This window comes from Enhydra lutris, unplaced genomic scaffold, assembly GCF_002288905.1.
Source record: "Enhydra lutris kenyoni isolate GAN:26980312 unplaced genomic scaffold, ASM228890v2 scaffoldscaffold66, whole genome shotgun sequence".
Lineage (NCBI taxonomy): Eukaryota > Metazoa > Chordata > Mammalia > Carnivora > Mustelidae > Enhydra > Enhydra lutris.
The window spans coordinates 11210535-11238460 of NW_019154150.1; the positions used below are offsets into that span (position 1 = coordinate 11210535).

General features: G+C 36.7%; 1 protein-coding gene across 3 annotated transcripts in view; it reads left to right on the plus strand.

Annotated features, from left to right (window-relative positions):
* LOC111159045 (oxidative stress responsive 1) overlaps positions 1 to 27926 on the plus strand; it is a 102416-nt gene that overhangs the window by 61912 nt on the left and 12578 nt on the right. For all 3 annotated transcript variants that reach the window (XR_002641394.1, XM_022521420.1, XM_022521419.1), the window contains exons 6-12: positions 5306 to 5415; positions 8714 to 8815; positions 11175 to 11308; positions 15976 to 16024; positions 16670 to 16735; positions 19616 to 19738; positions 24889 to 24924. Coding sequence is in view for 2 of the 3 variants with exons in the window: in XM_022521420.1 (XP_022377128.1) it covers positions 5306 to 5415; positions 8714 to 8815; positions 11175 to 11308; positions 15976 to 16024; positions 16670 to 16735; positions 19616 to 19738; positions 24889 to 24924 (620 nt within the window). In the remaining variant the exon portion in view is untranslated. The remainder of the gene's footprint in view (positions 1 to 5305; positions 5416 to 8713; positions 8816 to 11174; positions 11309 to 15975; positions 16025 to 16669; positions 16736 to 19615; positions 19739 to 24888; positions 24925 to 27926) is intronic.

Consider the following 27926-nt stretch of genomic DNA (forward strand, 5'->3'; position numbering starts at 1 on the left):
GAGATAGACTTAATATACATTTATAAAACATTCCATCCTAAAGCAGCAAATACACATTCTTCACAAGTACACATGGAACAGTTTCAAAGCAAATGGTATGTTAGATGACAGAGTAAGTCTTAATAAACTTAAGAGGCCTGGAATCAGAGCAAGCAGTTTTTCCAAACATGCCTCTTAGAAGCTAGAAATTTATGTGAAGAAAGTGGGAAAATTTACAAATATGTGGGAACTAAACAACATGCTTCTGAACAACCAATGGGTCATTGAAGAAACTAGAAAATACCTTATGACAAATGAAGTGGAAGGGTAACATACCACATTTGTTGGATGCAGCGAAAGCAGTTCTTCCCTCCCCAACCTGAATCACCAGTCACTTGGTTCTGAAAATAAAAACAGTTTTTTCTTTCTTTTTTTTAAGATTTTATCTATTGATTGAGAGAGAGAGAGAGAGTGAGAGAGCACAAGCCAGTGGGGAGAGGGAGAAGCAGGGAGCCTGACCTGGGGCTTAATCTCAGGACCCTGGAATCATGACCTGAACTGAAGGCAGGCGCTTAACCAACTGAGCCACCCAGGCACCCCAACAAAAGCAGTTCTAAAAGGGAAGTTCGTAGTGATAAATGCCTATTCCAAGAAATAAAATCCCGAACAACTTTATACCTCAAGGAACTAGAAAAAGAAGAACAAATGAAACCCAGTTAGCAGAAGGAAGGAAATAAGAAAGAACAGAAGTAAATAGAGACTATAATGACAATAGAAGAGGTCACTGAAACTAGAACTAGTTCTTTGAGAGGAAAACAAAATTAGCAAACCTTTAGCTTAGATTCACCAAGAAAAAGAATATTCAAGTAAATAAAATGAGAAATGAAAAAATAGAAGTTACAACTGATAGTATAGAAAGCATCATAAGAGACTACTGTGAGCAATCATATGCTAACAAATTTGGCAATTTAGAAGAAATGGATAAATTTCTGGAAACATACAACCTACCAAGACTGAATCATGATGAAATAAAGAATCTGAGCAAACCAGTTACTAGTAAAGAGATTGAATCAGTAATCAAAAACCTCCCAACAGGGGCGCCTGGGTGGCTCAGAGGGTTAAGCCTCCGCCTTCAGCTCGGGTCATGATCTCGGGGTCCTGGGATCGAGCCCTGTGTTGGGCTCTCTGCTCAGCAGGGAGCCTACTTCCCTCTCTCTCTGCCTGCCTCCCTGCCTACTTGTGATCTCTCTGTCAAATAAATAAAATCTTAAAAAAAACAAAAACAAAAAACCTCCCAACAAACAAAAGTCCAGTATCAGACAGCTTCACTGGTGAATTCTACCAACCATTGAAGGAAAAATATCAATCCTTCTCAAACTCTTCCAAAAAATAGTGAGAGATGAGAACTCTTCTAAACCTACTTTATGAGGCCAGCCTTACTGTGATACCAAAAGCAGACAAGAATGCCACAAGAACAGAAAATTACAGGCTAATATTCTGATGGACATAAATGCAAAAATCTTCAACAAAACTGTAGTAAACTCAGTCCTGCAGTACATTAAAAGGACCATACACCTTGATGTAGTAGTGGTCTTATTCCAGGGATGCAAGGATTGTTTAACCTATGCAGATTAGTCAGTGTGATATACCACATAAACAAAGTGAAGGATACGAATTATATCATCTCAGCAGATGTGGTAAAAGCATTTAACAACATTCAATATCCATTTCTAATTCTCTGTAAAGCCAGTATAGAGGGAGCATACCTTATAGCAAAGGCCATGTATGTTAAGCCCACAGCTAGCAATATACTTAGTGGTAGAAAGCTGAAAGCCTTTCCTGTAAGATGATGAACCAAAACAAAGATGCGCACTTTTGCCACTTTCATTCGGTGTAGTACTAGCAGAGCAGTTAGGCAAGAAAGAGAGATCAAAGGCATCCAAATTAGAAAACAAGAAGTAAAACTATCATTGTGTGGAGATGACATGATATTAAATATAGAAAATCCTAAAGATTCCCATCAGAAAGCTGTTAGAATGATCAAGTTGCAGGATACAAAATCAGTACATGGAAGTCTGTTGCATTTCTGTACATTAATAATGAACTATCAGAAATTAAGAAAATAATCCTATTTGTAGTTGCATCAAAAAAATAAAAATACCTAGTAATAAATTTAACCAAAGAGGTAAAAGACCAGTACATGGAGAACTACAGGACATTAAAGAAAGATGTTGGAGACATTAATAGATATTCTGTGCTTATGAATTGGAAGAGTTTATATTGTTAAAATGTCTATACTACCTGAAACAATACACAGATTCAGTATAATTTCCTTTTTTTTTTTAAAGACTTTATTTATTTATTTAACAGAGAGAGAGAGAGAGGGGAAGAGAGAGAGCACACGCGCACACAAGCAGGCAGAGTGGCAGGCAGAGGGAGAGAGAGAAGCAGGCTTCCCACGGAGCAAGGAGCCCGATGGGGGACTCGATCTCGGATCTTGGCATTATATGAATCTGAGCCAAAGGCAGCTGCCTAACCAATGGAGCCACCCAGGTGTCCCGATTCAGTATAATTTGTAACAAAATTATAATGGATCATTTTTTCAGAGAAATAAAACAAATAATCCTAAAATTTGTGTGGAACCATAAAAAGCCTCATATAACCGCAGCAGTGGTGAGAAAGAGCAAAGCTAGAGGAGGCATCATGCTCTCTGATTTCAAAGTATGTAGTTAAGTATATTGTAATAATTAAACAGTGTGATACTGGCATAAAAATGGACACAGAGATCAATGGTACATAATAGAAAGCCCAGAAATAAACCCACATGGGTAATTAATATATCCTAGAGGAGTCAAGAGTATACAGTGGGTATACAGTTCTTCATAAATGGTGTTGGGAAAATTAAACAGCCACATGTAAAAGAATGACGGTAAAGCACCATTTTATATCATGTGCAGAATTAAATTAAGGATTTGAATGTAAGACATGAAACTATAGGGACACCTGGATGGTTCAGTCAGTTCAGCATCTGCCTTCAGCTAAGGTCATGATCTCAGGATTCGGGGATTGAGTTCCACATCGGGCCCCTACTCAGCAAGGAGCCTGCTTTTTCCTCTGTCCCCTCCCCCTGCTTATGCTCTCTTTTGGTTACATACACTCTCTCTCTCTTAAATAAATAAATAGATAAATAAATTAAAAAAAAAAAGACGTGAAGCCATAAAACACCTCGAAAACATGGATAGCAGTCTCCTTGATATAGGTCTTGGTGATGTTTTTTTGAATCTGACACCAAAAGCAACTAAGGCAAAAATGAACAAATGGGAATATCAAAATAAAAATGTGCACAGCAAAGGATATCAACAAAATGAAAAGGCATCCTACTGAATGGGAGAAAATATTTGCAAATCATATATCTGGTAAGGGACTAATAACCAAAATACATAAAGAACTTGTACAACTCAATATCAAAGACTGAACTACCTGATTAAGAAATGGGCAGAAGATCTGAATAGACATTTTTCCAAAGAAGACATACAGATGGCCAACAGATAAACTGAAAAGATGCTATACATCATTAATTCTTAGGGAAATGCAAATCACAGCCTCATACACAAGATACTGTCTCACACCTGTTAGAATGGTTATTATCAAAAAGGCTGGAAGCAACAAGCATTGGGAAGGATGTGGAAAAACCAGAACCCTTGTGCACTGTTGGTGGGAATGTAAATTGGTGCAGCTAGTGGAAAACAGTATGGAGTTTCCTTAGAAAATTAAAAATAGAACTGTTGTATGACCGAGTAATTCCACTTCTGGGTGTTTATCTGAGGAAAATGAAAACACTAACTCAAAAAGAAATATGTAAGTTAATTTCATGATTATTTATAATAACGAAGAATATACAATGGGGAAAGGACAGTATCTTCAATAAGTGGTATTGGGAAAATTGGATAGCCACATGCAAAAAGTGAAGCTGGATTGGATCACTCTGTTACACTATAGATAAAAATTAACTCAAAATAGGTTCAAATCTTGAACATAAGACCTGAAACCTTAAAGCTCCTAGAAGGAAATGTAGATAGTAAGCTCATTGATACAGGTCTCAGAATGGATAGAGAAATTGTGGTGTATACATACAGTGGAATATCATTCAGTCATAAAAAATAATGAAATCTTGCCATTTGTGACAACATGGATAAACCTTGAGGGCTTTGTACTATGTATAATAAGACAAGAGAAAGACAATACTATGTAATCTCTCACATATGAAATCTAATATATCTATTCGACACTAAGCTCATAGATACAGAGAACAGATTGGTGGTTGCCAGAGGCAGGGGTGGGAGACAGGAAAAATGAGTGAACTGGTTTGGGTTTTAGTTTAAATAAATTGAATTTTTTAGAATATGGGCTTAAGTAGACATTTCTCCAGAGAGGACATACAAATTGCTAATAAGCACGTTAAAAATATGTTCAACATACTAATCATTAGGGAAATGCAAATCAGACTCACAGTGAGATCCAACCTGGATCTATCAGGATGGCTACTATTCAAAAAATCCCCCCAAATTAGAAAATACAGAGGATGTAGAGAAACTGGAATCTTGTTCACTGTTGGTAGCAACATAAAATGGTACAGCTGCTGTGAAAAATAGTATGGCAGTTCCTCAAAGAATGAAAAGCAAAATTACTATGTAATCCAGCAATTCTACTTCTGGGTATAGAATCCCAAAGAACTGAAAGGAGGAACTCAGACAATTATTGGGACACCCCTTTTCACAACAGCATATTCTCCATGGCTAAAATTGGGGAAGCAACCCAAGCGCCCATTAACACATGAAAGAATACACAAAATACGGTATATATGTATTATGTCAGCCTATGAAGGAAGGAAATTCTGTAATATGCTGCAAAATGGATAAACATCAAGGACATTATGCTAAGTAAAATAATCCAGCTACAAATGACAAATTCTATATGATTTTACCTATATGAAGTCCGTAGAGTATTCAAAATCATAGAGACAGAAAGTTAGAATGATGGTTGCCGCTGGCTGGGGAGAAGGAGAATTAAGAATTATTGTGTAGTAGGTACAGATTTTTAGTCCAGGGGATACTAATTGAATGGACTGGAGCAAGGAGGAAAATCTGTTGAGATGATCATGTGTGAGGGTGGAGAGTGGAGTGAGGGACCTGTTAAGCTATGTCTTTAGTCAAGAGTTTCAGTGGAAAGAAGAGAAAATGTCATGTTGTTTGTATGTAGACTATATTATTTTCCTGTCCACCTGCATTGATACACTTTTCATACCTTGCTCTTTTATTTATTTCAGACTTTGGAGTTAGTGCTTTTTTAGCAACTGGTGGTGATATTACCCGAAATAAAGTGAGAAAGACCTTTGTTGGAACTCCTTGCTGGATGGCACCTGAAGTTATGGAACAGGTACTTTGTCTTTCATTTTTTTTAAGTGGTTTATGGTTTTGTACAGAATGAAAAAAATAACAGCAACATTTGCTTTTGTTTGGTGTACAGTTGTACAGGTATCCCCCACTAAAGGAGTTTGTTCTGTGAAACCCCTTTGTAAGCTGAAATGGCACAAAGGAAAGAAACAGTGACCACTAATTTATTTGTAAAAATTTTTTAGCATTTCCAGACACAAAAAATAAACCTCTCTTAGGCCTTTCCGGTACCATAGAACACATCTTGCTATTGGATACACAAAACAAATTGAGTTAAAACAAAGATACTCACATAATTCAAAGCTCTGGTGGATTGACCTGAATGTGGTTCCCTGGGAAGGAGCTGAGCTACACCAGGCTCGTTGCTCGGCCGGGGCGCTGCCTCCATCATGGCAAGCACTGAATGTCATTTTCACGTTTTTTGTAAAAGGGAAAATCCTTTCCCGATTTCTTTCCATAGTGTAAACAGGAACTACTATAGGTCTTTCATGTAAGCCAAATGGCTTAATGGGGTCTTTGAAAAAGTGGGGATACGTATGCTGGGTTAGCGTCGGGAAATACATGTTTCTGTTCCTCAGTTAGGATTTGGGTCCACCCTTAAAAACAGACCTCTAGATCTTTACAAATGATATATGAAACTCAGGATTTATACCAAATACAACCTAAGGAATAATATAATGAAGATTGGTTTAGTAATAGTTTCGTGTTACAGATTAAACGACCTAATCTTTGTACATGTAGATTCACTGCTGTGGTTCTTGAAGGACTAGTTTTGTCCACAACCCCATTTCCCATTTGCTTTCAAACAACTACAGTCAGATGTTGCTCATGTAGTCATTTTATGGAAACTCTCCTAATTCTGAAATCAGGGCTCATTTCTTACTCCTTGCCTTACTTGTTCTCTTGTCATTTGAAACAGTTGATCATTTCCACCTTTATTTACATCTTCAGCTTTTCTAGTGTAGTTTCCTCATTCTTCCCCTACCTGTCTGGCCAGGCTATGTCTCTGACTTCTTTTCTGCCTTCCTTCTACTTCCCAGGACCTGTTCTTGAATTCTTCTCTCACTAATTAGCCTCATCTCTGCTTCCCACCCATTCTATTTTCTTTTAAGTTTTTTATGTTTTTTTGAAGGTTTTATTTATATATCTATTTATTTTACCTTAAGTAGTCTATACACCCAGTGTAGGGCTTGAACTCAACAACCCTGAGATTTGAGAGTTGTGTGCTCTACGGACTGAGCCAGCCAGATTGCTCCTGAAGAGCACCTATAGGAGTGCTTAAACAAAATTAAATTTTTTAAAGATTGTATTTATTTGAGATAGAACGTGAGCCAAGGCAGGCGGCAGAGGGGGAGGGAGAGGGAGAAGCACACTTCACAGAATGCAGAGCCAAATGCAGGGCTCCATCTCATGACTCTGAGATCATGACCTGAGCTGAAATCAAGAGTGGGTTGCTTAACTCACTGAGCCCCCAGGCACCCCCTCAAGATTTTATTTTTAAATAACCTCTACAAAAATAAATCTACATTTATTTTTAAGTAATCTCTGCATTTTAAGTAATCTCTACATTTTATTTTTAAGTATTCTCTATATCTATTTTAAGTAATCTTTACAGGGTTGTGGCTCTAACCCACAACCCTGACATCAAGAATCATAACGCTCCACTAACTGAGCCAGCCCAGCGCCCCATCTATTATATTTTCTAAAGTATATTCATGCCAGTCTTATTTCCTAAACCCCTAGATGGAAGTTTCAAGCCTCCTCTAGATGTTTTACATAGTTATCTTTTAAGTATATCAAAGTCAGTATGTAGAACCGAATTCACTTGTAACTCTTGTAATGCTTATGTTCACCCAGTTGGTGAGGGAAGCATTCCCACTCTGGGGTTATGCAGATGCTGGACACCTCACACTGGACTGGTAAGACTGACAGCAGTTCATTCGTCACGTACACACAGAGCTGCAGGGAGGACGCAACATGACACATGGGGCTCCTCTCAGGAAGAGAGTGGGTAAACGGTTGCTGTGGGAAGCAGACCTTGTAGTATCAAGAGAGTGAGGTGCCCCTTGGTTTCCTTGCGAGGGTGATTGGCTCATTTGATTAATTCTGACGGCTGGTGGGGAGCTGAAACCTGCTACTCCAGGCTGAGCAGGAACTTGGCCTGGTCCAGTTGAACAGGATTGTTGGGCTAAGGGACCTTATCCTTAGGAGCAGACTGGGGAGGGGAACTTGCACTTAGTTCATTAGGGGCCCACCTTCTTTTGCCACATGTCAAGGCAGCACATTGTATGGAGCTTTAATTTCAGGTCCCAAACCACATACTCCCCCCATATATTTCTTCTCCTGTGTTGCTTAAGATAGAGAATGAAAATATTTGGGGCGCCTGGGTAGCTCAGTTGGTTAAGTGACTGCCTTCGGCTCAGGTCATGGTCCTGCAGTCTCAGGATTGAATCCCACATCGGGCTCCCTGCTTGGTGGGGAGTTTGCTTCTCCTTCCGACCTTCCCTCTTCTCATGCTCTCTCTCTCTCTCAAATAAATAAATAAAATCATTTTTAAAAAAATATTTAATTTTATAATGTGCTCATGACAGTATAAAAGGACAAATTTGGTCACATGTTCACATCAACAACTGAAAATATTCAAACCCCTTGTGTCTTTTTTCATTATAAAAATTAAGGAGATTAAACAAGACTATAACATAGAAAATTTGGAAGACCAAAGACATAGCACTATTGCCTAATAGTTTTGTTCTAGTTCTATCCTTTTCCTTTTAAAAAAAAAAAAAAAGATTATACACTTTTGTAATGAGTATCAAAACTTGTGAGGAATTTTGTATACTTTTTTCTTCATAAATGCTTTATCACAAGTGGTTTTCCGTGTTTTCATGTAGAATTCATTTACATTGATTTTAGTTGACCAGCATTTCTTTTAAGTGAGTATTCCGTACTTAACAATTTCCCCATTGTTGGGGAACATTCATTCTGATTGCTTTTTCTTTCGTCTGTTACCAAATATATTTAGCCTTTGCCTGCTCTAGGTTACTTTATTGATTTAAAGCGAATGAACAGTTTAATGGTTCTTGATATGTATTAGAAGTTACTTTTTAAAAGTGCTTTTAGGGGTACTTGGCTAGCTCAGTCAGAAGAGTATGCTACACTTGATCTCAGTCATGGGTTCAAGCCTCACATTGGGTGTAGAGATTACTAAAGAAAAACAAATTTAAATTAAAGTGCTTTTAGGGTGTTAAAAGTAATCATGTATATCTTTATGTTCCTTACAGGTCCGAGGCTATGATTTCAAAGCTGACATCTGGAGTTTTGGGATCACAGCAATTGAACTGGCTACAGGGGCAGCTCCTTACCATAAGTATCCACCAATGAAGGTGAGGTTCATAGTCAAAGTACTATCCCAGCCCATGTCCCAGTTTCTTTTCAGAGCCTACTCCTAGGAAATAAATGGACTTGAAAACGGTGAGTTTTTAGAACTATAAAGTGGGAAGCTATTTTAAGGCCAAAAGAATGGTTTATTTTTTAAGAGGAGGTGGGAGAGGAGATGAGATTTATTTATTTTTTTATCCACCAAAGGCAGTGAGTCCTATAATTGTAGCCAGACATACACATGTTGGCCTTTTTGCCCAGAATGAGAAATACCTCCATCTTTTAGTAATTCCATTCAGTAAATATAAATTGAATATGAAAAGCAAGTATTAGTTCTGACTACAGCCCCCTTTTATTCTTTAGTGTTAACTTTTAGAAAGTGGCTTATGTGGGGCACCTGGGTGGCTCAGTGGGTTAAGCTGCTGCCTTCAGCCTGGGTCGTGATCTCAGGGTCCTTGGATCGAGCCCTCATCAGGCTGTCTGCTCAGCAGGGAGCCTGCTTCCCTCTCTCTCTCTGCTTGCTGCTCTGCCTACTTGTGATCTCTTTCTCTGTCGAATAAATAAATAAAATATTAAAAAAAAAAGTGGCTTATGCTTCTATAAAGAAGTCACACAGTTTAGAAAAATCACCCCGAATCTCATTATATAAATATGACCTTCCTTATTAACACCTCTGTGCATCAAACTAGTATGTTGCCATGAAAGTCAAAGAAGGAAGAGATTTAGGATGGACAGAATAATCAAAATTGTCAGTTACCACAGAGAAGGTAGGAGGAGTGAGAACAGAAAAAGGCTGCAACTCTATTAACTAGGTATTATTAGTGGTTTCTCAGGAATGGCTGAGGAGAAGACATGAACAGACATCTCTGCAAAGAAGACATCCAGATGTCCAACAGACACATGAAAAAGTGCTCAACATTACTCAGCATCAGGGAAATAACAAATCAAAACCACAGTGAGATACCACCTCACACCAATCAAAATGGCTAAAATTAACCAGTCAGGAAACGACAGGTGTTGGCGAGGGTGCGGAGAAAGGGGAACCCTCCTACACTGTCAGTGGGAATGCAAACTGGTGCAGCCACTCTGGAAAACAGTGTGGAAGTTCTTCAAAAAGTTGAAAATAGAGCTACTCTACAACCCAGCAATCGCACTACTACCCTAAAGATACAAATGTAGTGATCCGAAGGGGCACGTACACCTGAATGTTTATAGCAGCAATGTCCACTATAGCCAAACTATGGAAATAACCTAGATGTCCATCAACAGGTGAATGGATAAAGAAGATGTGGTATATATACACAATGGAACACTACCAAAATCTTGCCGTTTGCAACACCGTGGTTAGAACTAGGGGATATTATGCTAAGTGAAATAAGTCAATCAGAGAAAGACAGTTATCATATGATCTCTCTGATATGAGGAATTTGAGAGGCAGGATCGGGGGGGCTCTGGGGGGAAGGGAGGGCAAATGCAATAGGATGGGACCGGGGAGGGAGACAAACCATAGGAGACTCTTAATCTCAGAAAACAAACTAAGGGCGGGGGGGGGGGGGGGGGCGGGGGGGGGGAGTGATAGGGTGGCTGGGTGATGGACATTGGGGAGGGTATGTGCTGTGGTGAGTGCTGTGAATTGTGTAAGATGATGATTCACAGACCTGTACCCCTGAAACAAATAATACGTTATATGTTAATTAAAAAAAATAAGGAGTGGCTGAGGAGTTCTGGGAAGAGAAGGCCAGATTACAAGGGGTCATGTTACAACAGAGCCATGAATAGGTAGAACCAGCAAGATCACATTTTTAATTTTGCTATGGTTTTATTTATTTATTTTTAAATTTGCTGTGATTTTAACTGCTTTGTAAAGTTTTTTTTTTTTTTAAGATAAAGACTTTTTTTTTAAGATTTATTTGTTTATTTGTGACAGAGAGAGAGAAAGAACAAGCAGGGGAAGCAGCACGCAAAACAGAGGGAAAAGCAGGCTACCCACTGAGCAAGGAGCCCGATGTGGGACTTGATCCCAGGACCCTTAACCAGCTGTGCCACTGAGGCATCCCTGATTTTAATTTTTTTTGCAGGTAGTTTGGCAGTATAAGAATGGGGACAGAGGGCATGAAGAAAGGGTTCTTACTAAAGGGCATTCAGTGCTGATACAGTTGAGCCCCTGCAACCACTTTACCTGGGAAACCAACTATCTGTAGGATATTATTTGTGTGGAAAACACCTAAATAACTCTGTGTCCAAATAACTGGTCTAGAGTGAACTGCTTATATATTGGGAGGTTGTCTATATTGAAGAATGTTGACCACAATATTTAACTTAATGAGACATCAGAAATTTTATATTATATTGAAAAATTTTCAGGTTTTAATGCTGACACTACAAAATGATCCTCCTTCTTTGGAAACTGGTGTTCAAGACAAAGAAATGCTGAAAAAATATGGAAAATCATTTAGGAAAATGATTTCATTGTGCCTTCAAAAGGATCCAGAAAAAAGGTAAAATATGAGATAAAGCTTACCTAATTCTCTTCACCTAATATTGTAAACCATTGTGGGAAGTCTAAGTATTAGATACGTACATTCATGTGCAGGAAGTTATTTGTGCATATTCAAATGCATTTGTATTTATTTATAAACTTTAGAAAAAATATACAGGGACTGTTACACTAGATTGGAAATGAATGAATTGCTTTCTCCCTTCTTTAGTATATAGTGTACTTTAGTATATAGTGTACTCTAATAGTTCAGCTAGTTCCTGGCTCATTTTTCATATATTTGTGTTTTGTGAATTCTGTGTTTATAAAATATCATGTTAGTGGGAAGGCTTGTTTTTAATGCATTTAAAAGTCATAAGCAAACAAATATTTTGATGCTGTTTACAATTTCAATAACAAAGGAAATACACAAAGCAAATGTTATATGTGATACCAAACAATCATGTATTTCCCTAAAGGAAAGATATTTTGATGAGTGGACCAAAAATGCAAAGCACTTACTTGTTAACACTAGACAGATTGGAAGGCAAGTAAGTGAATAAACATGATCATCTAATGTCTGTATCTTTATGAATTAAACAGAATCAAATGGTGTTAGAAGTCATTGAGTACAACCTTTTATCTTTAAGGTCAGTCAGCTACCTAGTCATTGAGGTGGGACTTGAATCCAAAACTCCTGATTCTTTACCTAGGACTGTTTCCACTGTATCTCATTTTTCTGTTTCACACATATATTCTACTCAGTTTTTTAGCACTAAGAGTTTTTAAATTTTGGTTTCTCTAACAGTCAACAAAAGTAAAAGATTTTAATTGATACCCTTAGTCACGTCTTTAGTATATTTCATGGGGCTTCAGAATTTACTGTTGGAAATACTGGAAAGGACAAGAAAAACAGGTAGCAAAGTTCAAACCTGTGCTGTTAGAACTTTTTTTTCTTTTTCTGAATAAATAAGTATTAAAAAAACAGGGAATACTTTTGCTTCTGCTTAGTTAAATGACTAAAATAATAGGATTTTTTTGTCACAAATACCCAGATGTGCTGAATAAATTTATCAACTTAACAAACCCAGAGATAAGCTTGCACCTCAGGTGCTAGAAATGATGAGGATGACCTAATTCAGAGAAGATATATCATGAACTGATCCTGTGGCCACCCTCAGTGGGACACTGTTCATTCCAATAACATACTCAGTTAGATTTCTGATTTCCAGGTGGGGACTGAAAATGAGATACTGGCCCAGCCAATGGGGATTCAGAACTGAGATCCCTGCATATGGCTGGGACTTTTACAAGTCTGCCTTCTGAGTAAAAGGACAGACCGGAAAACAAAATATGGTCCATCATCACAAAGACACAACAGAATTTCTCCTGGATAAGCCAGTCCTCTGACCTGTACATTCCATAAGTTGACAGTCGGAATTTATATGGCCCAGATTATCCAGGAGCCCACAAGATTAGAGAATAAAAAAAGTTTTGCCAAGCCAGTTTTATTTCTGGCAGAAGCAATTAGAAAACTATACCATTCGAATTGTTCTAAATTCCCAATCCATGAGATTCCTGCAAATAATGCCCCACTGAAGGGACCAGAAGCTGAAATTATAAAACACATAGTAAAATGCTACACAGCAGACCAGAGTCAGCAGACACAGCAAGCAGAAGGATTAGTGCTCCGAGAACTTTGGATAATGCAAAGATACCTGAAAAACTATAAGTATATTTAAAGTAATTAAAATCCCAATGGAGGAAATCAAAACTGTAGGAAGAGAATATGAGTTTGACCAAGAAGACAAAACAGATGGAGCTACTAGAAATGAAAAATACAATAACTAAAATTTGAAAGTTGACACCTCCTTCACAAGTGATCCAGGTTAGCAATAGCAGTAGTAAGACATACTTAATCATTCCATACTCCCAGATATTGATACCAGGTGCAGGACATACCACTCCTGAAGTATTCCTTCCCCAGATCTTTAACTTCAGTCTGTAATGAGAAAACATCAGACAAAGCCAAATTGAGGAATATGCTGTAAACTCCCTGACCACCACTCTTCTAGAGTGAAGAAAGGGATGACTGAGAAAGTGGCACAGGTTGGAGGAGATGAAGGAGACACGAAGACTAAAAACAAAATGATGTCCTAGATTGGATCCTGGAGCAGAGAAAGGATGTTAGTGCAAAAACTGGGGAAACTTGAATAAAGTTTATAGTTTATAATGTTGTACCAGTATTAATATTTTAAAGTCTGTAGCAATGTTAATATTTTTAGTTAATTTCTTGATAATTATATCACGGTTATGTAAAATGTTAACATTGGGGGAAGCTGGTGACAGGTATGTAGGACCTCAGTATTATCTTTGCATCTCTTCTATAAGCCTAAAATTATTTCAAAGAAAAAGAAGCTGTAGAACATCTTATTTCCAGCTTGTAAACCAAAATTACACCTGTTTAGAACATTCTGAAGTTAAAAAGGAAACAAAATTTCAGTGGATTGGTTAAATAGAACAGCCAATAAAACAAAAAAGAGATAATTGTTGACTAATAATCAAGTTACCAGGCACTTCTGTAAACTGACAACATACATCATCTCATTTAATTTTTACAGTACTTGTATGAGGAGGGTGCTATTATTTTTCCTGTTTTACAAATGAAGAAACTGAATCACAGAGTGGTTAAGTAACATTGCCCAAAGTCACACAGTTAATAAATGTTAGAGCTAGAATTCCAACCCATACAATTTGACTGTGGACTTTCTGCTCTTACTTAATCACACTATACTGAGGAAATTGCTCAGAATGAAGCACAGAAAGATTTTTTAAAAATGGAAATATAAAAAGATGAATATTTGGGGGATAGAATGGGAAGGTTCAGTGTGTGTGTGCACACATGTACATACACATATACATGTATATGTATCTGTAGACTTTAAGGAGAGATTAGGGAGATCAGGAGAAGCAATATTTAAAGCAATAATGGCTGAGAATTTTCTAGAATTGGTGAAATACTTAGAGCCTTGGATTAAAGAACCATCCCTCCACCAATGTCAAGCAGTATTTCCCTTTTCCCATTTGTACACAAGTCTCTAAACTGCTGGATTTAAAGGCAAAGAGAATCTGTTAAATGCAAGCTAAGGGGGCAGGTTACCTACTGAGGAATATAACAGGTAGACTGACAGCCACTTTCCTAATGACAGTTAAGGCCAGAATATACTGGAATAGTTCTGAGAGAAAATAACAATGCAGAATTCCCAGTCTAGCCAAACTATTATTCAAGAATAAGCACGAGGGACGCCTGGGTGGCTCAGTTGGTTAAGCAGCTGCCTTCGGCTCAGGTCATGATCCCAGCGTCCTGGGATCGAGTCCCGCATCGGGCTCCTTTCTCGTCAGGGAGCCTGCTTCTCCCTCTGCCTGCCATTCTGTCTGCCTGTGCTCGCTCTCTCTCCCTTTCTCTCTCTGACAAATAAATAAATAAAATCTTTAAAAAAAAAAAAAAGAATAAGCATGAAACTAAGATTTTTTTCAGACAAAAATTGAGTTTCCAGTCATATAAGGAGCACTTAAAGAACTCCTAGAAATGGTACACTAGAAAGAAGGAAATGAACTCAGAAGAAAAGGATTAATCATATAAAGCAATGTGGTGCAAAGTGTTGAACGTACTGAAATCTTGATTGAATGAGAAAATAGGAAGGATAATGTCTGCTTTCAGTTTGCATAGCACTTTTACATCTCTTCTCTTAAACTGTACAATAATCCTCTGAGGCCCTGGTTCTTAAGTGTGAGTGTACATTAGAATCACTCAGGGAGTTTTTTAAAAACTAATGATGTGTGGGTTTGCCCCAACAGATTCTGCTTTAATTGCTATGGGCCTCAGGATTTGTTTTGAAAGTCCTAGCTTATTATATTGTACAGTAATGTTTTAGAACACTGCCTTCAGGAACTTGACCAGGTAATACAGAACCTTGGAGAAGAGATTTGCTGAGGGTTACCTGGTAGGTGTATGGTGTGATCAGGTCCAGTCTCTTAAGTGTAGTATTGTTTATTCTTTATTCTCTGTCATACTATTTACAAGTTTGTATAATTGACAATGATGATGCCTTTATTCAAGCAAAGAAAGACTGTACAGTCGAGCAAAAAACTGAGTATAGATTCAATATATATATTGAATATATACATTACTTTCAGAATCTTCAATTTTTTTTTTAAAGAAAATTGTTAGATTTATTTTTAAGAATATGTAGTTTTTTAAGTTGAAGGCATGTGTCAAGAGGCACAGGACTTGACTTGGTCCATTTCCTCTTTGTGAGGTTACATGTATTTTTACGCCTTGTTAAAGTAGATAGTGCCCACTTTTTTTGGGAAATGATATTCTTGGCAAAATAATAGCAAATATGTTGAAAGCCATGAAGAAGTCATGATTTCAGAAGAAACATTTCACTAATGAATTTTGCAAAGGATCTGTAATAATTATCAGATCATTTCTGTTTGAGTTTTCTTCTCTACTCCATGTCTCGTACCGAGTTAGTTTATCCTGCTTTTTGCTTTTTAGCCCGTTAAGGAAAGTGGAGAACACTGAGATTTTATCTCGCTGCTCAAGAAATCCTTTTCTCATTTTTGAAGATGGAAACCCACAATTACACTTGAATTAACTATTAAAACGTTCTTTTCTGGTTTTAGACCAACAGCAGCAGAACTGTTAAGGCACAAATTTTTCCAAAAAGCAAAGGTAGGAAATTCTTTTGATTTTATGTGTTCATGTGATCCTCCTCATTGCCTAATTAGATTTACTGCTAAGAAGTTGCTTTTTCTTAAGGTGATGTTTGGAAAAATGATGGTAGATCAGATAATTGCTGGGGGCATTATCTGTATGACCTTTGGTAATTAAGACACATGCTTTAGAATTAGTAAATGTATTTTTCGTATAAATTAATTTGAACATCAGGTTAAATTTTAACAGGAACAGTTGATACTAAATTTTGCCAGTAGTAGTATAATCTATGAAAAATACTCAACTCTCATTTCAGAGTTTGCTACTGAGTTAGTTAACATCTCATTTCCCAAAGAGGAATAGATAAGTGGGATGTTACTGTAGTTGAAAATGTGGGACCATGATCCTGAAGGAGATATGGTAAAGCAAACTTCTCATATATAATGGCTCATACAGTACACTAAAGCTTTGTCTCAATCTGTGAAACTCGATTTGTGAAACTCCTTTTCTAAAGGAGCTTTAGAATTAAAAAAGAATGGAAACTTTCCTCAAACTTCTTTATAAAACAGTTACTATATCACATTTTAATTGTAGTGAATATTTGTGTCAGCTTCTTTGGTTCAATAAAAACTTGTAAGAAGAAAACTTACTTTTCCTCTCCAGAATAAAGAATTTCTTCAAGAAAAAATACTGCAGAGAGCACCAACTATTTCTGAAAGAGCTAAGAAGGTAAATGGAGATATTACTCTGGTTTCCTAGGAAATTGATTAAATTTACTTCTGCATTTTGAAAGTATATGTTAAAAAATGCTTTGTTATGTTATGTATATGTTAAAAATGCTTTTTTTAAGTGTTACTCATTTTTTCCAACCCTTTCATTAGTATTCTTTGATATATTCATTCAATAAATATTAGCCTACAGTATGTCTAAGTGTGCTGTCTACTAGAACGAAAAGGTATGTTACACAATTGATTAATTAATTCTAGACTCTGTTAAATCACTGTCTGTAGCTACCAGAGTAAGTTGTGAAGTTCAGCCCTTTCCTCACACTACACAGAAAACAATGAAGACCCATTAGGATGACTGTAATAAAAAAAGACAGACAGTAGCAACTGTGATAAAGATGTAAGGAAATTGGAACCTTCACACACTAAAGATGAAAATATGAAATGGTGCAATCACTTCAGAAAGTAGTCTGGCAGTTTCTAAAAACACTAAACAAAGCTGCCATATGACCCAGCAATTCCATCCTAGGCCTACTTGGGAGAATTGAGCACATGTACACACAAAGCTATGTACATGAATATTCCCAGCAGCATTATTCATAATAACTAAAAAGTGGAAATAGCCTGATTATCCATCTGTAGATGAATGGATATATAAAATGTCATGTGTCCATAATATAGAATATTATTCAGCAATTAAAAATTAAGTACTAGGGGCACCTGGGTGGCTCAGTGGGTTAAAGCCTCTGCCTTCGGCTCAGGTCATGATTCCAGGGTCCTGGGATCGAGCCCCGCATCTGGCTCTCTGCTCAGCAGGGAACCTGCTTCCTCCTCCCTCTCTGCCTGCCACTCTGCCTACTTGTGATCTTTGTCAAATAAATAAATAAAATCTTAAAAAAAATGAAGTACTAATATATGATAGAATGTTATTAAGCAATAAAAAGAAATGAAGTACTGACGCATGTCATAGCATGGATAAACCTTTAAAACATTATGCTAATTGTGGGAGCTACTTACAAAAGACCACATATTAGATGATTCTGTTTATGTGAAATGTCCAGAATAAGCAAATGTGTAGAGACAGAAAGTAGATTCAAGGTTACCCAGGACTGGGATTATACGGAAAATGGGCAGTAACTTCTAATGGGTCTGGGGTTTTGTTTTTGCCATGTAGAGGAGTGAAGAAAATGATCTAGATTTAATTATGGAGATGGTTACACAACTTGGAATATACTAAAAATAATTGAACCTTAAATGGGTCAATTATATGGTATGAATTTTATCTTAACAGATCTAGTACTTTAAAAAGGAGCATCTGGACACTGACACCACCATGAGCAAAAAGCTCTTAGAAGTGGAAAACATTATAGAAGAAATGAAAATAGTTAATATGGTTGTGTGGTAAAGCTAAGAAAATTTCCCAGAAAATAGAGCCCCAAACGCCAAGAGATAAATAACAGAAGAAAAAAGACAAGAGCGTTAGAGGATCATTTGAGAAGGTTCAATTTTGAGTAAATAAGTTCCAGAAAAGCAGAATGGAGGAAAATAGAAGAAAGAGAATCACTGAAAAAATAATTCAAGAGAAATTTCCAAATTGATAGTCACAAATTTCCAGATTAAAAAAGCACAAGTATGTAGCAGAATGAATGGAAATAGACCAGCTCTAAGACACATTGCTGGAATACTAGAGGCAAAAAGAGGATTCTCTAGTTTCCAGAGAAGGGGGAAAGATCATGGACGGTGTTGGATATCATAATGACGTCAGTCGCTCCCCTATAAGCCAGGTCATAGCGAAGCAGTTACATATAACGTTATGAAAGAAAATGATTTCTACTAACCCAGACTTTTTTTTTTTTTTTTTTTTTTTCTTTTCTAAACCAGGTAAACTACGTTCTGGGGATGGAATCAAAGTTGAGAAATGCATGGCTTTTAATTAGTGTGCCATGCTAATAATGGAGGAAGTACTTAAACTGAGAAAGAGGAAGTCATGTGACAGGTGATAGAGAGAGATCTGAGAAACCAGTCTAGGCTGGAGCAGATCAGGAGGCTGGGGTAGCATCTTCCTCTAGAAGGTGATTCTGAGAAGTACCTAATGTATATGAATGTGGTGAGAGGAGAGTTACACAACTGGGAGACCGTTTGGGGCTAAATATGATAAGTACATGAAAATAAGCAAATATTATTAATTCCAAGGGAAATAAAAAGGTTACAGGAGAGAGAAAAGTAATTGTAATATACAATAAGGCTTAACTGTCTCATTAATGAAATCGTGGTGGAAACACTGAATTTTGATTTAACCAAAATTTCACTGTATCTTGAGAAAAGAGTTATGGGGGTTGATAATAGGGTTAAATTCTCATCTTTCGTAGTGGGAAGTCCAGTAGGTAATTCTTAAAACCAAAGAATCAAGGAGTAATAATAACACATTACTTAGAGGAATATGAATTTAAAAAGAATATGCTAGAATGAGTTGAAAGTGGTTCCCTGTGAGTAAGAGGGTAAAAGAAGATTGCTGTTTTTCTTAACAAAACTTGCACAGATAACAGTGCTCTTGGAACTGCAGGTTTAATTGTGATTTTTAAATTTAAAATTTTGAAAAAAACCAGAATCTTCTCTGTCTTGGGTGTATTTATTTGGGGGGCTGAAGAAAAATTTTTCAAATCTCTCAACATGAAACCATTAATAAAATTTGGTTTGTGACTTCACATAGGAAGGATTTGGTGCTTGGGCCCAAGAGTATAGATGTATAGGGAAAGTCAGTGGTTGGAGTAAAGACAGGTAGATAGTGGAGCACAGAGAGCAAGGGAGGGGTGCAAGACACATACAGTATATATAGTAAATATCAAACAGTACCATAATCCACATCTCTCTTCCTCATGTACAGGTTCGGAGAGTACCAGGTTCCAGTGGCCGCCTTCATAAGACAGAAGATGGCGGCTGGGAGTGGAGTGATGACGAATTTGATGAAGAAAGTGAGGAAGGGAAAGCAGCAATTTCACAACTCAGGGTAAGTCTTGTTAAACTCTATGCTTAAGATAGAGCTCTATCTTTTTGTTTGAAGCCTCTGAGATATGATATTCTCTGGTTCTGTTCAGCTTAACCATCTAAAACATAGAAAATTCAAGTGCTATTTACAGAATTTCCTTAAGGAAGTTATTAACCGTAGGAGCCCATTTAATCCTACATGGAAGAGTGGACTGACACATCTGTTTGAATATGATATTTACGGTATATAAAAATGGCCAAAATCTAGAGATGTAAACTGAGTCTGAGATGAGAGTACACTGGATAGGACTGATGACTGATTAAACATTGCGGAAGAAGCGATCACTGAATAGTATACCTTTCTTTAGTTGCTATATCCTGGATGGTTGTGTGTGTGTGTCTGTATATGTGTTTGCTTGAAGCAGTGAAGACAAAGCTCTTATTTTGTTTTTTTCCCATCACTCTTTCCTAAGGTTAATGCCTCAAGTTGATTGTTAGGACTCATTCCCAGGAATAGAAATATATATGGGAAATATTAATGTTTGAGGTTCATCACAACCTTGACTGCCTAAAACCTTTCTGTGGTATTAGTGGTGGGTAGATGGTATATCTCTTCCTGCCTATAAGATCTCCTCTGCCTTAGCACTCATGACTTTGCTGATCAGCACTGAATATTTGTTGATCTTGTCAGATGAAGTCTTTTTGCAGAGCTAGAAGTAAAGCTTTACTTCGTAGAGACCTTGCCAATGAGAACTGGCAAAAATTTATAACATTCTAACCTTGGAAAGGTCTTTAAGTGTGTGTGTGTGTGTGTGTGTGTGTGTGTGTGTATAAACATTTGTTTACATAGATTATGAGTTTATTAAAATGTGGGACAGGTTTCTTTGCTCCTTACTTTTTATATGATTCCTCCTTAAATCGATATTGTTTTATACTATTACATTGAAGTGATCGAAGGAAGCCAGAGGTACATGAATCTTGAAGTTTTAGCTTACTTTGAAAGAGATTTTCATAGGAATTTTTCCTCTGACCAACAGATTTTATTTGGGAAGATAAATTATAATGTTTGATTATTATCCCCTAGCCATCTGCAAGAGAAATTTATTTAAAATTTTGTAGTTTGGGGGGTGCCTAGATGGCTCAGTCCATTAAGCTTCTGCCTTCGGCTCAGGTCATAATCCCAGGGGCCTGGGATTGAGCCCTGCATTGGGCTCCCAGCTCACAGGAAGCCTGCTTCTCCCTTTCCTCCCCATTTGTGCTTTTTCTTGCTATCTCTCTGTCACTCAAATAAATAAATAATCTTTAAAAATAAACGAAAATAAAATTTTGTAGTTCTGAAATATTGAGCTTTATAACCTAATACACTGGTATGTAAATAGCTTAGAAAATTATAGAATTTGTTCTCAAAATGAGTAATTTTCTGTATTTCTCATAATCTGTAACTATTTTTGAGGACATGAATTCTTTTGTAAAAGGAAAGTCTTGTTTGAATTGAATTACATTGAAAATGCACACTATTATCAAGTGGGGTAGTCTGCAAGGATTGTTCGATATTAGGAATTCTTACCATATTAATAGGCCTAAAGATAGATGAAAAAACTTTGACAAAATCTAATAGGCCTACTGAGAAGACAAATCATACTCTTATTTTCACATGTTCTGAAAAAACTTTGACAAAATTCCGCACATGTTCATTATAGACTCTTGTTTAGATCCAGATTTCCATGTTTATATCATTTTCTTTATTCTGAAGAACTTTCCTTAACATTTTTTGTGATGTGAATCTGCTGGTGTTGATTTCTTTCAGGTTTTTGTCGGAAAATGTCTCTGTTTCACTTTTGTTTTGAAAAGATACGTTTGCTAAGTATAAACTTTTAGATTGATAAGCTCTTTCTTTCAGTACTTTAAAGACGTTTCACCATATTCTTGTTTATATTGTTTCTTTTGAGAAATCCGCTGGTATACTTACTTGCCTTGTTCTTTTATAAGTTGTATGTATCTGTATCCTGGCTGCTTTTAAGATTTTTTTCTTTTTGTATAGAGTTGAGCAATTTGATGCCTGGTTTGGTTGTTTGGTTGGTTTATTTACATGTTTCTTGTGCTTGGGGTTTATTGAGCTTGCATCTGTGGGTTTATTGGTTTCTATAAGTTTGGGAATTTTTTAGCCTTATATTTTCAGATACTTTCTTCTGCCCTTCATGCACTTTGGAGACTCCAGTAACTTGTATATTAAGCTGCTTTAAAATTGCCAGCTCACTGATTTTCTTTTCATTTTTAAAAAATTCTCTTTCAGTCCCATTTTGCACAGTTTCTATTGCTGGCTTTCAAGTTCATTCATCTTTTCTTCTGCGGTGCCTAATGCTGCTAATCCCATTCAATCTATTTTGTATCACAGACATTAAATATTTTAAGTTTGATTTTGTGTCTGTTCATTTTTATACCTTCATGTCTTACTTTTTGAAGATAATGTGAGATGTAGTAACTATAGTATAGTTAAAATAGCTATGTTAGTGTCCTTTTCTGCTCATTCTAACACTTATGTCAGTTGTGGAGCAGTTTTGTTTGATTGATTATTCCCTTCATTATAGCTTCCTCAACTCAGCTTCCTGAGTTGAGGAAATAGGCTAAGGGTCCAGGGAGACCAAGGCAGATGAAATCGATAAGGTAGAGTACCAGGGAGGAGAGAGCTATACAGAGAGAGAAGTTTAGAAATCTACAGAGCTTCCTTTTTGAGTGTACAGCAGAATACTCTTTAAGAAATACATCTGAGTAAACCACCTGAGACTGGGTGACAGTGCCCAGTGCTCACAGAGAGCCAAGAACAGTGCCTCTTCCCACCAGTCAGAGTGGAGAAGCCTGTAATTCACAAGGCATTGGGTAGAGTTCTCAGAAAGGTCTTATCTAAGTATTGGGGAGCATATGGCCCTATACTGAGCCCTGCTGCAGATCCAACTAACAAATCACAAAAGCAAGATCCAAAAGGCTTAAGCCATTTCCAAGTAACTTTACTGTATTTCAGAACAAAGCTTGAGAAGATTTATAGCAATACAAAATTATCAGCTTGCAACAAAGTAATATTCACAGCATCTGGCATCTAATCAAAGATCATCAGGTATGCAGAGAGTCAGGAAAGCAGTAACAGTGAGCTCACTTTATGCCCAGATCTTGGTCTTTAATGTCATTCTCTACTAAAAGAATGAAGGCTCCTTGGAGAAATGGATGATTCTGAGGCTTACATGGGGAAAATACAAGATGAATCTGGAATATCTTCTTTTGTGAAAAAGAAAGGTTTTTTTATTTAAAAAGAAAGTCATAATTTGATAACAGGTGCACCAGGTTGAATTAGTTCCCACTCACCAAATTAGAATTTAACTATCAAAATCATTAAGTGTATTAATAAATTAATTGTAAATCATTTTAAAAATTGGAATCCATGAATCCATGCCAATAATGAATAGATGGATAAATAAGTGGGGGCGGGGGGGTTGCTAATTTTTCATTATAGTAAATTGCCAGTGCTGACTGGTAAATGTGGAAGAGTATTGGAGGGGAATATCATCACTTTATAACCATGATAAAGCAGTCAATAAAGATTAGGTCAGACAAGAATCATCAGCAGTTGCTAAATATAGGGGAAATTTTTGATGAGCAGGATATTTACAGGGTCTTGAAGTGTCTCTTCAAAATTGCCATTAGTTGGAAGGGGAATATAATTACTACATACTGGAGAACTTGGAAAAGCCTTGACTAAAAGGTGATTAAAATTGATTAAAATTGACATTATTGTGAAATTTGCTGAAGTTGATAACTTTAGTAGTGTGAATTTACATAAGAGGATATCCCTGTCTTATGAAATACACAGTGACTGTTCAGTGGTAAGCAGCTAGGACATATGCAACTTACTCTCAAATGGTACAGGAACAACATGACCGGTTAAATATATATTGTATATCGATTTTAAAAAGAGAGAAAGTGAACATCTTAAATAGGAAAGCAGATAAGGAAGAAAGATTAATGATTCTCATTCTAACAACTTTTCTGTAAGTTTGAAATTATTTCCAAATACTAAGTTTTTTTTTAAAGGTTTGGTTTGGCCAGTATAGTTGCTGTGATATGTTAGTTATCACCTGAACCTTGATTCTCCTTAATAAAGTGGTGATGAAAATTCACAAAAACCTAAGCTGAATAATCTGACCTTTTAGGTAGTCTAAATTGATGCTTGGTAGCATTGACCATAAATTGGTATTTGTTTAGATATAGGGTAAGGGTGTTTTGTTTTGTTCTGTTTTGTTTTGTTTTTGTATTCTCCAATTGCGTGTATCCAGAATCACTGATGTTATGATTTACTAAATAAATTTAGCTTAGATGTTCATATGGCAGATTACAACTGGTTTTTCAGTTTTGACTCAAGAGTTTTCTTCATTAAAGCCCATAACCTGAATTACTCTGCTTTGAAGATGTGTTGGATAATTAGCTTAAAGGCTTACATTTGGTCTGGGATATTATATATATAATATGTTCATGATAACACTGGGTGTTAAACACAACTGATGAATTATTGAACTCTACATCTGAAACAAATTATGTATTTTTTGTTTCTAATTGAATTTAAATTTAAAAAATAGTATGTTCATGATTAGTAGAAAGAATTGTACTTTGAAGAATGTGACCTCCTATTGCCTGAGAACTCAGTCCCATTATGTTTGGTTATAAACCTCAAGTTGTGGGGCACCTGGGTGGCTCAGTGGGTTAAACCTCTGCCTTCAGCTCAGGTCATGATCTGAGGGTCCTGGGATGGAGCCCCACATCGGGCTCTCTGCTCGGCAGGCAGCCTACTTCCCCCTCTTTCTCTGCCTGGCTCTCTGCCTAATTTTGATCTCTCTCTGTGTGTCAAATAAATTTAAAAAAACAACAAAACAAAAAAACAAACCTCAAGTTGTGAACTTTTAAAATACTGTTAAGACATTGATGTATTAAAGGCTACCTGGACAAAGAATACAATAGTATCATGATATTTTCTTTTTCCAGAAAACTCACTAGAGTTACGAGTGACTTAACTTATGGATCAGAATGAAATGGAGTTTATTTGCGTTTCAACATTCTGTGCAGTTTGGAACTGACTACAAGTAACCTAAGTTTTGAGTTAATAAGCCTTTTTTGTATTTCTTTTAGTCTCCCCGAGTGAAAGAACCATTATCAAATTCTGAGGTAAGTAGTTGTGGTTTTTGAATCATTAAAAAACCAGTCATTTTGTTTTGGTTTGGTTTTAATGTTAAGCACATCTTTTTATATGGGCCTAAGTGAGAATGAGAATTTATAGCAATCAGATTTCACCGGAGGTATTGATTCTGAGTTTAAAAGGACTTCTCCAGTAAGTTGGTGCTGTTGCGCTCATTTAAAAGTTGACCTAAAGGCTCAGAAAGTTGTTCTTTCCTTGCTTGCCTGATTTTATGAATTACTTTTCTGGCTTGGGTAGCTTGATGTGGAAAGTCGTCTTATTGCATTAATCTGTCCAGGGATTTGTCATATGCTACTTTTTCTTTTTGTCCGGTCCCCCCTCCCATTGTCTTTTGTCATGTAGATTCTGTTGTCTTTAGTTCTTGCCTTTTGGTGATAGGAATCCTACTAAAAAGAGTCCTGTTAGGCTGGCCTGCCTTATGCTCATTTCTTGAAGATAACAGTTATTTCTGGAGATACATTCTGTGATACATTCTTCCTTCTGGCAGCCTGCATTGCAAGCTCAGTATTTGGTTTAATGATACACGTCTTGCCCCCTTAAATCAGTTTGATTTTGCCCTGTTGCTTAAAAGTACCTATTTTTCTACTTGATTTTTGTGGATGGCATACGATTTTTGCACACCGTTAAGTACAGGATTTGTGCACATAGTATTGTTTAAGACTAAAATACTGTACTGTAGCATATTTATAGGCTGGTATCTGACAACTTATAGCAGAACTGCAGTTCACTAGGATTTCTGGCTCTTCTTCTTGCTACATGGTGGAATTGCATCTCCCTACCCCTTGAAGTTACTCATGCTCATAGCAGTGGCTTTGGGCAGGGAAATGCCAGCAGAAAGAAGAGCCCTTCTGTTGTTCCCTGGGTTCTCTGGCTCCTGCCACCACAGCCTGTATCCCCAAATGAGGATGGTACCAAATTTAGCCTCTGCTGGCCAGAGATCGAGATGAAGTGTGTGCAAGAAATAACTTTTCTTCTTGTAATCTTCTGAGAATTTAAGATTATTTTTTACTCTTACTTTATCTTGACTAATTCTTAGTTTCTCCACTGTTGATGGAGAGGGTATTTTGTAGTTGATCTGGAGTTGTTCTATGATCTTATCCTTTTCCCTTTGCCTCAGTAGCACCCCCACGTGCACTCTCAGGTGCTCATACTCATACTCCTGCACTCCTTATTTTGTCATTGGGTTTGAAATCCCTGGTGAAGTACACGTAGTGTAAAAGTTAACATCTTCACCATGTTTAAGGGTATAGTTTAGTAGCGTTTAGTACATTCACACTGTTGCGCAGCTATCCACTGTCCATCTCCAGAAGAACAATCATCCCATGTTTCCCACCCCCTACCCCTGGCAGCCACCACTCTACTATGTCTGAATTCTACTGCTTTCTGTATACCTCATGTAAGTGGACTCACAGAGTATTTGTCCTTTGTGACCAGCTCATCTTACCCAGCATAATGCCCTCTAGGTTCACCCATGTAATATGTGTCAGAATTTCCTTCTTTCCTCCCTTTTTGAGGCTGAATAATATTCCATTGGATATATCTACCACATTTGTTTCTCTTTTGGCTGGACGGACACTGGGTTGCTTTCACCTCTGGACTATTGTGAATAATTCCACTGTGAACGTGGCTACATAATAAATATTTGTTTTAGTTCCTGCTTTCAATTCGTGGAGGTCTGTATCCAGAATGGAATCATTCTATTTTTAATTTTTTTTTTGAGGAATCACCTTACCATTTTCCATAGTGGCTGCACTATTCTCCACTCCCACTGCAGTGCACAAGGTTCCAGTTTCTCCATATCAGTTCATTTCTTGATTTTATCTAACATTTCTGTTCTTATTATAGGTAAACACATGTATGCAATTTGAAGGCTCCTTTTGAAATAATGCTAATACTTAATGTTAACATTTTCAAAAGTAATCTTAATGTTCTGTTTTTCTGTCAAAATCCAGAACCAGAGTTACTTTTAATTTCCTCTCTATGAAGCTAAAGGATCACAAAAATATACTACTTTGTGTCTTAACTTTGTTTATATAATATCAGCTACTAGACCTTTTTTGTTGCCCTTTCAGTTTTTTTCTCTTTCAATTCTAAATTATAGCCAACTCTAGTATTTTTTTCACCAACTTATAATTTTGAATAGTTTAATTTTATTTTCAATTCAACATTAGTCTTTTGTCCCCACATTACATAATTAAAATTTATAAAATATTTCAAACATGCAAAATTATATATCTATATGTATATATATAATGTCTGTGTTGGTTATAAAGCTTTATATCTGTTTTGAAAAGCATTTCAGATTCGTTAATGAATCACTGATTACTTGTCTTTCTTTTTAAGTACTGGAAGGTTTTCAGACCTAGAAAAATGTAGCTCCTGTAGAAGAAGATTTACTACTTAAATCTGTGTCTTAGAGGTGCTGTTTTATTGGGCAAAGGAAATAGAATAGATGTAGTTAAAAATAAATAGGATGCAATGAAATTTTATTCTGAAGGAATAAAAGCAAACTAAGGGCTATAATATGGCTAAACCTCAGAACATTGTGCTAAGTGAAATAAGGCAGACAACAGAGTGCATGCATTTTATTTATATGAAGGATCCGGAAAAGGCAAACTGATGGGGACCGAAAGTAGGTCAGTGGTCACCTAGGGCTGGGTGTGGGAGCAGGAATTAAATGTAAATGGGCACAAGAGAACTTTCTGAGTTGATGAAAATGTTCTAAAACTAGATTGTAGTGATGTTTGCTAGAACATCATCTAGAAATCATCCAGTTGTATACTTAAAGTGGGCGAATTTAGTGGGATATGAATTACACCTCAAAAAAGTTGTTATAAACAATAAAGCCTAGTAGAAATATTTGACTTCCATTTGAAATAGATGTATTCAAGAGAGGTAGGGATGTGGCAGTAAACTACACAAAAACTACTTTGAAAATGTCACCCTGGGAGGCTCTGCTTGCCCATCAGTA